Source organism: Bombus flavifrons, chromosome 9, assembly GCF_040668555.2.
Source record: "Bombus flavifrons isolate JBK064 chromosome 9, iyBomFlav1_principal, whole genome shotgun sequence".
NCBI classification, from domain to species: Eukaryota; Metazoa; Arthropoda; class Insecta; order Hymenoptera; family Apidae; genus Bombus; species Bombus flavifrons.
Window position 1 is genome coordinate 3,042,362 of NC_138450.1, and position 16,684 is coordinate 3,059,045.

Below are 16,684 nucleotides of genomic sequence, written 5' to 3' on the forward strand. Positions count from 1 at the left end.
CAATAACAAAGTAGGAAAACAAATTGTTGCGACATTCCTTAAATACATGTGAATCAAACGACGAATCGCTAAAATTCATGGTATCAAAGTAGTGTCAACATGCTTATCTACTAATCTGATGTAAATTTAATCGTTGTAAAAGAAATATTGTACAAATAGCCAAGCATACTATTCTGTCATTTCTTTTTCTTAATGCAGAATCTATATGATATACTTAATAGATAATTGTGACTCACTGTTATAATGGAAAACTAAGTCTCTAACAGAAAGTAAATTCTTAGAAAGTATAATTATTCACTTAAACTCCATTCACAAGCACTTACCCACCTGGATTGACACGTAGACACGACATGGTTGTTATCCAAAGGTAGTAAACAACCGTCGAGAGAGTCTTTTTCACGCAATTTGACGCAGACGACAGAACGTATGCATGTTAACACGCGTTAGAAGAGACTAAGAATATTTCCTTTACGAGATCGAACATTTTTTGCTGATCCCTGGCGAAATTTGATCGAAGAATCGAATTTAATTGCAACGATACATTATACGGAAGATGTTCAAAATGTTAATGTTCGTTACGAAACTTTTACCACGAACGTACGTGAAGTATCGTGTATGTTTGTTCGATTAAGCTTATACGAGCTATTACATATTGACGGAACACGAAAGCAGATGACAGCATAGAAAGCGCGTCAAAGGGATTCCATGAAACATCGTCAATGTGCACAGAAGGGAACATACAGGCAACAACCATTTTGGAACAACAACATTTGTCCTTTCGCAGAATGTCAATTTTCGAACGACTACTAATTATTAGAAGCAGCAACCATGACACTATATCCTCGTACTTTTTTGTGATTAATAATATGACGATGACTAAAGCAGCATCTAGAATACAACATATCTCGTTTTAACTATCATTCACATAATAAAGTAGGGGCCAAATGAGGGATGGTTCTAATTAACCTCCGATTTTTTTTTATGTGAGTGCTTTTATGAACGTAACAGAAACTTCATTCAATTCTACATTTTCCAAAAATTAGTCTTATTTTAAAACATTTGATATTTTCATAAAAAAATATTCAAGAATTTAAGAAATTAAATACCATTGACCAGAAGTTTGAAAATATCGCGTGTTAAACTTCATACGTTGTTACATACATTATTAAGAAGTAAGATGGTTTCCATTATCTTAGAGAAAAACATAAAATCAGATAAATGGAGGAAACGAAATGATGTAACGAATGTTAGAAACCTCCGACTGACCATCAAGTTCGGAGTAAAATTACAAATGGTTTGGGAATGTCCATGATACTTAAAATGTAATATTTATAAATAAGAAAATGGGTAAAGGGAGTTAAGTGTCAAAGAAAGTTCGTAAACAATGGAACTTTTAACACACATTGTCAAGAGGCATAAAGTTCAAAGTACAAGTATAATACTACGTCATGGAAGCTGCTACGACACAAACGGAGAAATACGACAATTCGATGATCCTGTGGATGTTGAGCACAAAGATGTATATCTATGTACATATATATATATGTATATATATGCATGTATGATATGACCAATTAATCTAAAAACAGTGGAACATTTTTGAGGCAATTAAAAATACATAAAAATTCTTCACAACGAAATATCAGAAAGAAATTTCATAGAATTAGTCCTTTTAAATGCAGCGACTTCATATCCTTTAGACAAATTTTACAGTGTCCTGAATAGGACACCGATTGTTATAAGTAGTTGTGAATAAATTGCGGCTTTTTTGCGACATTGAAATCCATTTCACTGAAGTCCATTTTATACATTTTCTATATAAACTTTTTCATAATTTTATTTTTATATTAGTTTTTCGCGCAGAATCAAGAAATCTCTGCTAATATTGACTAAACTTTTAATTACACGCCTCGGTAAATGTCGAAAGTTCAGTACCAATAATCGGTATTTTTTATTATATTATTTAACCTATGCTTATGTAGGTAAAGGGGGTCACTTTCATAAAATAATTCTAACTAAAGTTCAAGCAATTTGTAGATACTATGAACAAACATTAAATAAAAAATGAATCATAAAAATTGTCTTCATTGTTATTATCATAAACTGAAACAGAAAATAGAATAGGTTACAGATTGAATGCTTTTCGCCAACGATACGTAGCCCAATTTTCAACAATTTTATTACTACTGTGGTCAGATTATACACACAGATTATATATATATATATATATATATATATATATATATATATGTGCACAGTGGCATTCGCCAAATAATACACAAGTTGATACAAATCGGTGTAATTATTATAGGTTTTGTCTTGCATGTTCAGAAGAGATAGGGAATCGAGGATTATTATTTGATTTGAACAATTAGAGTATCAGACTCACCTTGACCCTTTGCAGATCAATGGGGTTCATGATGGTCCCCTGAAAGAACTCCACGGTGGTGAAGTGCCGTTTGAATAGTCCCTCCAGCTCGAGATCTGGTGGTTTCCTAAATGGCACGGGCCCGACAAAATGATACGTTTCTTTTCATAAATAATGTTCACCTCAGATATCGGTGGACGCCTTTTTTGCGAGATTTCTCGCTGAGTAGGCCGCCAGAGATGGGCGGAGATTCGACTTATAATGTAAGTGGTATAAACGTAATAATGCTGTCGTGTTTGTCAGACCTTCGAGGAACAGCAGCCATCTAAGCTTCTAAAGGCTTTATCGATACATTATCTGCGTTCCATCATTTGAAAAAAAAGAGAAATTAAGTACACTTCCTCGGAAGTCAAGGATATACGATATATATATATATATATATATATATATATATATATATATATATATATATATATATCATGTAGTATAATAGATCTAAGTAAGTCTCTACTGCACGCTGATTCGGCTCCATAGCTCATTACAGCATACCATGCAGTCACAAGCAATTGCTTTCTACGTATAAATCGTACATATATGCGTGTAGTATGTACATACACCAACATATATTATATATATAAAGTGATTTTTATAAATGATTAAATGCGGTTCTCTGCGTAACCTCGGAATATATGAAGAAGCATTTTGTTTGAAATATTCGTTCCCAAGAGTGATGTCATACGATAAAAACGACTGTTTCATAGACGATAGCGAGGATAAGAATATTAGTAAATGGTGAGATAGATATACGTTCTTTTAATAATTTCTAGAGTGACAACAGCTCTTGAGCTACAAGATCGTTCAAGATAGAAAATATATCAGAAAGAATGTAATTCGTGATCGAGATTGAAAAATACATTCTTGAATGAAGCAAATTATTCCTTTCAAGGTTTCTCTGTAAAACACCCTCGAAGAATTCTTAAAGTACTTCATCATATTGGATCAATTACTCCAATTGTTCGTCGTTATACGACACCACAAGGAAAAGTCTCATACCTGGATCCCAAATAAATAGCGGTCAACCGTATAATTAGTAACATGAAATAGAAGAAGAATAGAAGGAAGAAAGAAGGTTGTAGAAATACAAATCGAAAGAAGTAAAGAAGAAGATGTATAAACCTGACTACAACTAAGAACGCATACGTTTTTTATGTACACTTCCATGTCGTGAATTAAAATACGCATAACATATAGACATCTATATATCAGACATCTATATCGTTCGATCGATATAAGATTAAATTGTTGAGTAAATAATCGCGCAAAAACCTAAAAAACTACAAGGAAATAAGAAGCACGAGCTGCCACGCAAAGAGGAGATTGGTATTAGGTTGTTTGATTTGGCGGAGGTTTTCGTGTGATGGTTGTTTTAGGGTTCGGGATACCTTGACACGCTCCAGGTCCACAGCATTCATCATAGTGCCCTGAAAAAACTCCACGGTCGTGTAATGCCTCTTCAGGAGACCCTCCAATTCGAGATCTGGCTCTTTCCTGGAAACACAGATCACTCCTTACGACAATGACGATCAGACCATCGTGTTCGAACAATCAAAACCGTGCATCGGCGCACCGGGTGCCCTCGGCTTCCCCTACTTTGTACATTTCTCTGTGCATTCAGCTCTCTGTTGACAATGAAAACAGTTAACCTCGAAAATTCAATCTTCAATTAATATTCGTATTAACCCAAGTGAGAGAAATTCCGCTTTGAAAATGAAAGATAACGAAAATAAACGTCAAGTCGACAGGGTCTGATCGTCTTTGTTCGTATAACCGCTGGAAAGCTAATATAATTGGGAAACCTACAGAAATCGGTGAGCCTACACTTATCCCAGTTGTCACATCATTATAATACTACAAGTCACGGTTATTTTCATTTCATGAAAATCATCGATATCGCATGACATTGTTCGATATGACTGCTTATCGGTAACGACTACAGTAGCAGACTTACTTAATTTTGTATTGGTTAACGATTAGCACATATAATACATCGTAATATTTAAGGTAATTGATTGTGAAGAGACATTAAGATGTAATTTTGATAGTAATTGGATTTGTATTGTACAAGATCGATCGCATATTTGTATTAAGTTATTCGACAAGTAAGATTGGATATGGAAAGAAATGTGTCATCCTGTATAATCGTATAATAATCTGTCTGCAATGTATATAACACTATGCACGTAGGAAAGTACACTGCTAAAAACAATTAGGGGATCCCACTTTGATTTTTATATCGCTATTTGTATCTATATATTCTTTCGAATATAATGCGTGTCTAATAACGATCGTCTTAAATTTAATCGTTATTGTGGTACAATCGATCTAACAAGCCTGTAGAGCTCCTTCATTTGCTTGATTAGTGCAATGAATCTGTTTAGAGCAGCGATCCACTAATTACGTTGAGCAGTCTAATTGTTCTATGTAAGAAAAGGTCAGAGGTTAATGTCTGTTATAGATAGATCAATCATACAGTGGTTCGTTGACCAACATGAGATCAAACTAGGAGAAAAATGCACGAGGTCTTATTAGGTATAGTAAAATATCGGATCGATAACCATACCTATGTAAGAAGACAACTTCCACGTCGACGTCCTCACGATCCTCGTGCAAGAAGTCCTTGAGGAAGTGCGAGACTGATTCGTAGGTGATGTGGCCACACACGACAATATGTCTGCCAACACAACGAACGAATTAGATTCCACTCCCGCTTAAGTACAGACAGTCAAAAATAAAAAAAAAAAGATAAAAAAGACTTACAAGCAACTACCATGTGTACACGCTCTATATATAATATACATACATATGTATCAACCGACTAACGATTTCGTTACGTTTTTCTCTCTCTGATTGCCAGCCAGCCGCTTTTCTGCTGTTTCCATTTGCTTTTTTTTCTTTGAACACGTTCCTCGAGAGGGTACACTTGTCGCGATGCCGCTCGAGGGCGTAAATACGGTCAAATGAATCTGCGCGAGAGCAACGCAACCGAGTGAGAAGAGAAAAAAATATGGACATCGTTGAGAACATTTTTTTTTTTCTTTTTTCGTACACCATTTTAGTCTGCTGTCACAATAACGAATTTCGGCTCGAAGATCCGCGTCGATTGATCGAAAACGATACGTCCGTTCGAATGAAATTTAGAATCAAATTATACATTTTGCAAACGTTGCGAAAAACTATTGCTTGACAATTAAGAAAAATCGCACGTATTCCCGTTTACTTTTCTTTTATATATGTATATATGTATAAAACAATATATATATATAGATATATAGATATATACATGTAACGTAGACGTAAATATAAGTAGAACTAATTAATGGACTAAACTTACCAGAACTGCGATAGGAATTGTAGTGAGTCGTTTTAGCCAACTAATGCGATCGAATAATTACGCACACGCGCTCGCGCTAGCGAGCACGCGCGCGCACACACACATACGTGGGTAAATCATCTGTGCTAGACATACAGTTATACAGACAAAAGATAAACATGACAAAAAGAACTGGATGAAATACGTAAGAGTGCAGGCTCGTTGACGTTCGATCCTTGCAATCAAGTTACAAGCACAAAATTCACTTTTTTTTAAATCTCTAGTCGTGTTATTTCTACGTGCGGTGTGAATTAATAATCACATACTCTTGCTAGTACAAAATAACTCATACAAAATACTGCTTAGAGTGACGATAACGTGTTAATTGCATCGAATAAGAAAAAAAAAAATTCGCCATAGACATTCCATGCCCAACCCTCTCTACTTGATGGCATCTAATGCAAGGCTCATCGTGAACTCAGCAGACACAGGCTGGTTTGCGCGATTATACGATGTTCCACGATTAAAGTCGATGCAGACGAACGAGTTCCGCGTGCTTTTCAACAATCTATCGTAATCGACCCACTCACTGCAAATGAACAATGCAACATTGTTGCGATTTCACAGTGGTAGTGCTATATGATCCAGCATTTTTATATTTTTGCGTTATTATATTTCGTGTGTGTCGCTCTCGTGCGTGTTGCATCATTGAAAATATAATTTCACCAAATCACAAAGCGTCACTGTCGTGAAACCGCACTGTTATATCATTATTTGACATTATTAAAACATTAAAGCATCGTCGTGCTTAAATATAATTGTTATATTTATATTTATGTATATTCGTGTGTATCTACACAATTGTCACGGACCAGTAAAAAAATCGTTCGTCTGCGTGGAATCTTAATCTGTCATAAAAATATCAAAAAAATAATAAACACACGGATCTTGTGTGCCACTGAATCCAGCATGGGCCAGAACAAATGAATATCAATAATTAGGCTTTACAGATGAGGTTATTCTTTAATCTACTATACGGGGCCGACGCTTTGTTACGTGAATGTCGATACGTGAGTGTCGTGTATTTATGAGATAAGTTATGAGTATATCGTGTATAATTCCCTAGAATGGAGAGAGTCGCGTGTCGTTCGAGTCCTATTGCCCATGTAGAGAGAACAAATCGAATGTGGAAAAATGTTCGCACGTCGAGTTCGCACAATTCGAACCGTTACTCTTGGCAAGTATTATTCACCGATCGATTTATATATAACTGACGATGCGAATCGGGAAAATCATTTGAAGGAGTACATCTCGTATCGAGCTTGATGCGCTTCTCTATTTGTCTCGCGGTCGAGTGCGTCACAAAAATATTCGCCGCAAGTTCGTGCCTGTTGGAAAGCTGTGTTTAACCAAGTTTCTCGAAGAACATATTACCGATCTGATGATAAAATCGCATAAATGATAAAAATCAAGCAAAAACTTAACATACACAGTGAATATATTCGACGAGTGACACCTTAATATTGTCACTAAGACGCTGCTCGGTGTATCGAGTAGTACGTGCAACGATCAACAGTACTGCCGTTAATTATTGTCTCTGTGTGCGTATAAAATCAAGATGACTATGAATTATACAGAGTGAGTTGAGATAAATAGGTTGCAAAATGCCTTTCTCAATAAGAGACGAAAACAAGGGAGAAGAATTCGACGAATTCGCCGTATTGTTGTTTCTCCGGGGATCATTGCTTTCAAAGTTATCCACGTTATCACTGCCTCTAAATAAATCTACAGGTTTCTTTTTCTCGATACGTTTCGACGAAAATCTTTAATCTTCACCATGATACCGTTCGAACGAATCAATCTATCACGAGCCGTTTATTTTTGCACCACAGATCTCTTTCAGCAAAAGGAAAAAGCTAACGGGCGAGAAGAGAGGAAAACCTATTATTCCGGAAAACTCGAAAAGCCTGAAAGTCCAACTGGAAGTCAGAAAAAAACTGAAAAAATAGTTTCTGTATTTTATTAATATTCCTACGTAGAGAAAACGCGTCGTTGCCAAAGGACATCGATTTAGCTCGTTTGTAACTGTATCTTTTAACCTTGTACGTTGGAAATTTCATTAACGTTAGCTACAACATGCAAGGGGGAAAACATATAGATTCATTTAGGAAGAGATTGATAACCTTGGTAACTCTGAAAAAAATATCCATAACAACGACAATCTAGATGTTTTATGGAGCGTATGGTTTATTCCGTGTTGGCTCACTCTGCATACTTGTATGCGTAAATCGTGTATAAGTATATTTTCATTTACATAATTGAAGGAACTCTAATTACCGGTGGTGTTGAGTTTATTGTTTGTCTTACAAAAAAAGTGTAATCCCGCTAACGGAAATTATAAAATGATGTTCAATTTAAGAAGGATGTTATATGTATGGCTATACAAAATCGTCCCTAATCTAAAACATACAATTATTGGCCCATTGACAATCCCTTCGTAAAACCTGAATAGCACGTGACACATGATTAGCAATATATAAGTACATATATGCGTATACATACAGCTTTATATACCTGTATTGATGATATACGTATATAAAGCGTATACAGGGTGAGTCATATAAATTGTTACGCAAAGTAATCTCGGAGACTGTCAGAAACATAATTCCTTTATTACATTATTATTTAATCCGAAGAGTTATTGCATCCGAAGGACAAAAGAAAATTAGTTATAAAAATTGTATACTCGAGGCAACTGAAAACGAAGGTGAAGGATATCTTGTACTAAGAATACTCGACAATCAACATAATTAATATGTATATATTTTTACTTATTTTTAATATTTATATATATATATATAAAGATTTAGAATTTATTAGCTCTTAATAATGGATGTATCGAAATCCGCTAATTTTTAAGAATGAACTTATAAAAATTGATCAGTTTCTTAGGATATAACATAATGAATATATTAATATTTCATGCACTGCTATAGCTTATTTGATCAAATAAACGCAAAAAAATTACAAATTTAAGAACATATATACGAATAATGACAAAATTTTCGGGAACTAAATTCCAGAAGAATAATTATACATCTGTAGAATTAGTTATAAATAATAGAAATTTAATTTAATAATACAATTTAACTATAATGTTTCTACTACTTGGAATAGTTAAAAATATGGAGCATTTCGTTTTGTTCTGTAGTAGATCCAATAACATTATTCGATTCACTACATTTGCATGAGACGAGACATAGATATCTCGTGAGAAATTATTTGTAGCAATTGTTGCCAAAAGCAGTATTTTTTAAACTTTCAATATTTTTATCTCCCAGTTACTAAATATCCGTTATACGTACAACATAAAGACAATACGATAAATCGTAGAAAAAATAATTACACTGATGTGCTTATTAATTCCAGAGAAACAAATCTGTAACAATTCACATGGTCCATCCTGTGAGCTTATAATCCAAGGCGGAATTTCACTTTACCACTGTCCTTTCTCCAAGATTTACACGTAAAAACAATAATTAATGCTGTCTAAAACACCAAGGTTATTACACTTAAGTATTGCAACTTTAGGCCATATACATATATATGACCTAAATATTAGTTGAAAATGCAGGGTACATGCTGGGCGTTGACCCTTTGCACTCAGAGAGAAATACAGCTCCAACGTACTTATTTATATATTTTCTGTGCTCTGTGCCACGTCCACGAAACATGATTGTACGAGTGGTGGATATTTGTCGCCAAACACGAACAATTTGACAATTTTATTGTACGATAAAAACACGCACGACGATTGGATACGGAAATCTAATATCAAGTACATTATGGCATCAAGGTAGCGATACATTCTTCTACGCCTAGGTTATTCGGATGAATTGATCTTTTCACTTGTTATGTAATTGCAGTTAAGAGAATCGTTATTATGTCAACTAGATGAAATTCGAAAAACGAGGAATGCAAATTAATTCATTATTACACAGTCATTGTATCCTTCAAAGTATAACTTTCGTCTTTAATTGAGAATAAAGGATTCAAAATATATAAAAAAAAGAATAAAATGGGTATAGATTTCTAGTATTTTTAATTAAAAGTTCATCCAGATGAATTTCTTTATATACCATTCGCTCCTCGTTGTTCGTGAAGATTCGAGAAAACTAGCGCGATAAAGCCGTATTTGTCCCAAGTGCGGTCAAGTAAACAAACAAGCTAACACCAGTTACTGGGGTATGGTGAATCTGAGATGGTAATTGGACTAGCTGATTGACTGTTAGTGTCGGTGGACAAGGGTTAGGGAACTGTGTTCTCGGGGACTGTGGAAGCACGGTTGCATTAACGCTCACTGACAACTAGTTCGAAGAGCAGGTACTGAACTGCAATTCTGCGATTCTAAATCACTGCCTCTATACGTGTATGATATAATATGTGTATATTTATATATTTACTCGCTAATACCGTAAATATATAAATATAATATGTTTATATACTTATAATGCATCATATACGTGTGTATGTAACGCGCGTGCTCGTGCCCACGCGTACGTGTTATGTATATTATGTTTACACGTGTGTTGGGTGTAAATATAAAACGTAACGGGCAATCCAAGGAATTTCTTTTTCAGGCTTGTCGATGTAAAAGATATAGTATTCTATTCTGTGTATCTGTGACAATAGAAACATATCAAGGGGTCGTGTAGGTAATCTGACATCGAGGCAAATGCGATCGTGTGTTAAGTACTTTAGATGTCCAGGTGCATACGGACAAAAAATATATGGCAAATTTCATGACGTCGTGCTGGAGACAGGGAGAGGGCTATTGTAGGAAGATTCAGGTGTACATCATATACAAGAAGGGGGATAGTATGAACAGTTTGGTAGTAATTAGGACTGCGAAAGGTGACTCAACTCGGGAAAGCTAGTTGGTTGGCTGTGTCTCTCACCTGCGACCTCGCTCGTTCTTCAAAGTGCCGCCATACTTGTTTCGCGTCCCGATCAGGTCAATTATCTCGGGGATACAACTGGCGAATATGGCCTACACCACGTGATAGAACAGAACACAACACTCGCATCAATACACTTGTGTGACAAGGGTGGCAATTTGTATGCTTTATTTTTTTGTTTCTCTTTTTTTTACATAAGACTCGGTCATGTATTCTTTTTTTTTTTTTTTTTTGATGAGAACCGGTATCGTCTCGTCCAGTCGAAGTGATCGCTAAATGCGTCGTACACAGGTGGTACCTTAGCTAGTTTTTTTTTTTTAGTGGGTTATATTTTTTCTTTTTTGCTGGCGAGGGGGAGGAAATTTGCACTTATGACGGAAGTAAGTTTTGGCTCAGCTACTAGGCTGCGCGGCCACTCATAGAGACACGATTAACAGTGCTGTACCGCTATGCGTGCCACGGCCCAAATAGTTAATAGATATGGAAACGAACACGTTCCAAATAAAGGGCGGGGTAGGTAGGCTACCTACACCTAGGTCCTACACTCCTACACCTAGGCCTAACGATAACTACACGTGCCGACACGTCTACCTAGTCCATTGGCAGGTAGCTCGTATGTATTCGTTGAATTTTGCGCGAACTCTTCGATACAACAGGATTCGTTTTCCCTTTTTCTTTCGTTTTTTGTTTCTTTTTTTTTTTTTTTTCGAGGGTTATATTTCGTTTGACTAGCTCTTCACAATGAAAAATAATCGCTTCTACCTCTCGGTGGATATGTATGAACGTCGATGAACGGATCGAGAAAGCTTTAGAAGAACATTTTCTTTTTTTTTCCTTTTTGGGTACAAATCTTTCTTATTTGTCCTTCTTTTTTTGTTTTGTTCTGTACGTACGAAAGAGTACAGCAACCTTCTGTGGTACGAGATATCGTATCGAACAAAGCCGTTTTACCGAAACGAAATTTCCAAGAAATTCGAAAGAAGATATTCCTATTTGACGAGGGTACGGTGTCATTGCATGACTCGATATATCGAAGTTATTCTAGTCATTGGCCTCGTGAGATCGAAAGACGCGTTTCAATGTGCACTGTATCGTTGCCGCACGATAGGAAATATTAATGCACTATTCTAATTTTAGTTAGAGAGCAGTTAGCGAGCGATGTTAGCGTCTGATTAGTTTATCACTCGTCTATATTAGCGCTTCACACAATCGATGTAGTCTTTAGAAATGTACGAAATAGCAAAAGTAGACATAGTTAGTATCCTTAGAGTGTCATTTCGGCTGTGCCATATTATCGCAAATGTTAATGCGATTCTCTTTCTTCCTCTTCTCGAAGCGATCATAGGATGTTCTCGATGTATGTGTCCACTTCGAATATGATAAACTGTCGAACTCGAATGACAATTTCGAAGCTAGTGCACGTCCTATGATTCTACAATCTGTTTTATATTCTTTTCTCTTTTTTTAAGAAGAAAAAAATCGTCGATCGGCCTCTTTGGATTTATAAAATAAATTTATTGAGTCAGGTGTATTATGATCGATAAATGAAAGATTCCACCGCCAAAAAAGAGATACTATTGCTTTTTTTCAAACGTTCATTTGTACGATAGATGGAAAATTGATTAAATGATGAACTTGGTGTTATAAAGAATTTACTTAGACAATATAAAACAGTTTATAAGTGTGTGATGTTAAGATGAAGCTGTCATTATAATATTAGTTAAAATTTATAGCGATGATAACAATTAAATTGGATCAATGATGTACAAAAGTAATTATACGTATGTATTAAATTCGATTCGTTATATGAATTCATTATGTAATGATATATATATATTTTTTGGATTCGTATATATATATATACGAATCCAAAAAATCGTAGTTATATAAGGGAAATTTGATCAAGATTAATTTCTAGAATTATCTCAACCTTGGCTTAGATCTTTCATTTGTTCAAATTAACGATACATCTTCAAAATAATCACAGTTTTATTAAAAAACTTAATACAAATATCCAATACTTTTTTCTATGTCGACCATGTAAAATAGCAGTTCTCAATCAGCATATTGCAAATGTACAAAAATGTTTATGAAATGTTTCTGAAATGAAAAACAATATATAATACAAAAGATTTCAGAATATTGTGCATCCAAAAATATGCAAGTTTATATACAATATTTCAAATGTAAAAATAATAGATCATGAGTGATGATGAAAGAACCATTTCTTATCTAATATACATATTTCATCTCGCTTTATCTGTATAGCAAAATTAGCATAATTTGATTAAAGTGCTCGATAATGTTGCCCATGACACACTTGTAAATATGATTATAAAAAGTAAAATGATATCGAACATATTGTCTACTAGAGAAAAGAGCACTTTCTTCATCATTGTTTATTATATTATTGATAACCTTAATGTAAATGATACAATTTCGAAGTATCTTCCATATTATATCTTCAAATGATACATATATACGTTCACACGTATCAATACACTTGAGAACCGCTAATTAAAATTATGCACGTCGACTGATAGAACAGGCCAATAGACGATCGATCTCGACGACTAATTATCAAGAAAAGAAGCGTGCGTCTGCGGCAACGAAGTCTGTGAGCGTAATCGCGTTATAATACATCGCAAATTATTCTTTTTTCCTTCTTCCTTTTCTAATTAACGATATATTCGAAAGAAGAGTGTTTCTTGGGACATGGGCTAGTGTCAATCTATGCGTGTATGTTGTCTCTTTCCCGCTTTCCTTCTGCTCAGTGGTGCATGTCTGTGTGAATAAATATCCGTATGTGTACGTACTAGCACTTCTATGTATATGTATACACACATGGAAAAAAATACATGTAATGTATATATAATACAATATGTATCATATATGTACGTCCATACACGAATAAATATTTGAATGAATAAAAAAAAAAATGAGAAAAGAAGAAGAAAAGAAAAGGTATATGTATATGCATAAACACATATAACGTGTTAGCGCGATGATTGTGATGGACATTATGAATCTTTTTTTAGCAATTCTCTCTCGTGTAAATACTTTTTGAAAAAAAAATTCTTGAAGTCGCTGCTATGAGTGTTCCCCTGTCCATATGAGACTGCATACACACATCGTATATAATACGTATCGCATATAATATACGTGTATGCATATGCATGTAATTTGTCAAAGAGAAAGAAAGGAAGAGAGAGATAGAAAAAGAGAAAAGGAGATAGATCTTTCGATGTGGCTGAAACTAGAGGCTATCTATGTGCCTGAACAACGAAGTAGGATAATGAGTAAGCGTTCCACGGGAAACGACGGGAAGGCTGTTCAATATATGGTTTATAACCATTTTTCGATTTGCAATCCATTATTTTTTCATTAAATCCTTTAAATACGTACTCGTGCAATTTAAGACCGACTAAATATCAATATATTCGGAAAGAGTTGTATATTACATAGAATTTCGCCATTTTGAAATTTAAGATCGTGGTATCAAAGAGTTATATCCGAACGAAAGTAAGTCCAAATAAAAGACGATGATACGCGAACAAAGATTAATACAGATATAGTTTAATGTCTCGTAAACTTTGTAAAAAGTATTCTTCGTTATTGAAATCGCTTAAGTATCGATATAACAAACATCATAACGTGTATATGTATGTATGTATGCATATACCGTGACGTATCTACGTTAACTTAATAAAATTACAATCAAAAAAAGAAACGTAAGTATGTTAGACCGAGCTCGATTAAATAACTTCTAAATAATTTACGTTCAAAGGATCAACGATAAACCATGCTTGGTTACTTCTTCTACTCTTATTATCATGCGAACACGAACAAGCGGATAGAGAGTGTTCCGATCTCGTTCACGCGTTTCGCTGGCCGATTCAATCTCACAGTACATACGCCTTCTCCGCGTTAGGCCCGTTCGACGCCAAAAGGTAAGCATTGTCTGTGTTGCGTTGAGTGTTCTCGCAATTATACGTGCAATTTCTACTAGTAAAATCCCTAAAGAGCAGCCGCATGTGCCTACGCCTGCACCACCCTTCTACTGCTGCGTTCTAATTCAAGTGCCAAGTATTATATCTTATATCAAGCCAGAAAAAATCGTGTCTCGATCCGACGATGTGAGGCTTCTCCTTTTCGCTCGTGCGTCGAGTGAGAAAAACCGTTCCTCCTCTAACAGGCCATTCCGCGACGGGTTTCTCCACCCTTGAAAATTCTACAGGCTAGCCAAGAGCACTAACGCATGCCACCAAGAAACTCGGTTCGTGAATAGAGAGGGATAGGTAGAGTAGATAGATAGAAATAGAAATAGAGAAAGAGAGAGAAAGAGAGAAAACAAAAATTGCCCACGAGTCGCTGATACTTTTGGGATTTCTTTAACCGCAAGATAGAAATTTCACGATAAAATTTCTCTTACTTTCTTAGCCAGTATTTTAATCGTATTACAGTTAATCGATTAATGTTATGCCTTGGTTATGTTTAAAAGTATCAGCGACATTCGCAACCCGCTGCTTCACGATTCCTCCTTTCCATTCCGTACCATTCTACCGATCACCTGAACTTCACGATCTTCCCAAAAGATCTACGGTCCCACACTATTTCAATAACCATGGTATCTCAATTTCGGCACGACGAATACACCGCTCGAAAACGTTTATTAAGTTCCCTAGGACAAACTGGAACATTGATCGATACAAAAAGAAGAGGGATTATTTATTCTCTCGGACAATCGGAATGGCTTAAATAAGATACGTTCCGCGTCATTGGAGACGCTCGTAGATCGAGGAGTATAATATCCCGAATTTGCAGTTTCTTAAATTTTGTTCCTTTTATCGAAGAGAACGTATATATATATATATATATATATATATATATATATAACGATGGAGTATAGAAAATTCATCGTTGCGTCGATCATTGTGCTTTTTCTCAAGAAATAGCGGATAGTTTAGAAAAAGTCGAACGATCGTTTTCCTGTTTCGATCGATCTGCTTGACGTAATAATATCGAAGTTGCATAATTCGTTTGATAATATTCGATTGACAATGTCGAGCAATCCCTATCACTGGTAGCATCGAGTTTTCCAAGATGGCGTAAAAACTGATACGATCGAACCCATTAAATGGTATCGAAAAACCCAAACTAATCGTTTCCTGTTGATTAATCGATACAAAGATCCTCACGCTGACATATCACGATCTTATCGGTAACATATGTGCACTGTTTAGTGATTCATCATAGTTTCGAGACAGCGTGTAACACGTTTCTAAGTGACGATGGAGAATATTGGTAGATTAAAAGCTCTTTCGCTTGAATTTCATTGCTTCTTCGAATATAATACTTTAAGACAGACCCATTTTCATATTTCTCTCAATTAATTATTGAGATTGTGCATCCTTTATAAAGTACGGAAAATATAAGCATTAGAGTGGATATATAGAAAGAAATGGATTATTCCAAGAATGTCTCGTAGTTTTAGTATTGAGAATATACTTATAGTAGCATAAAGGGATGGTGTTTAAATTTTCCAGTTTTAAATCTTCTTTAAATTTTAAATCTTCAGTTCTTTGAAGTCACTCAAAAGGTAGTTAGGATAATTTCATTATTTAATAAAACATTTTGGTCCTGCTTGAAGGTTTAGTTAAATGCAGTTTAATTGTATTTATATTGAAATAATATTGATTCAATAATTATGCATAAAAAAATAGGAGATTACAACATAATAATAAAGAAAGGTTAATATAAATTGAGATATACAACAAAGTAATAAAAAAGAAGTTATAAATGTTTTATGTAAAGCATGTTAAGTGTAAAAAGAGTGGATATACATTTATATGTATGTACGTTGCTTCAGAGTATCTAATGTTGCATGATCACCTTAAAAGGAACTATATAAACTCATATATCGATAAGTCGATACAATTAAAAGTCTGGTTTATTTCTACTAACCCATACAAGAAATATTTTTCACCA

At 34.8% G+C, this 16,684-nt stretch overlaps 1 protein-coding gene across 50 annotated transcripts in view; it reads right to left on the reverse strand.

Moving 5' to 3' along the window:
• Window positions 1-16,684, reverse strand: part of slo (calcium-activated potassium channel slo) — a 107,716-nt gene that overhangs the window by 40,269 nt on the left and 50,763 nt on the right. For 41 of the 50 annotated variants that reach the window (XM_069120518.1, XM_069120539.1, XM_069120528.1 and 38 more), the window contains 2 exons: window positions 4,989-5,099; window positions 2,390-2,495 (listed from right to left, as the gene is read on the reverse strand). In XM_069120518.1, the coding sequence (XP_068976619.1) occupies window positions 2,390-2,495; window positions 4,989-5,099 (217 nt within the window). Of the gene's footprint in view, window positions 1-2,389; window positions 2,496-3,810; window positions 3,917-4,988; window positions 5,100-10,696; window positions 10,789-16,684 lie in introns of all 50 variants that reach the window. The other 9 variants (XM_069120529.1, XM_069120541.1, XM_069120544.1 and 6 more) reach the window with 3 other exon arrangements.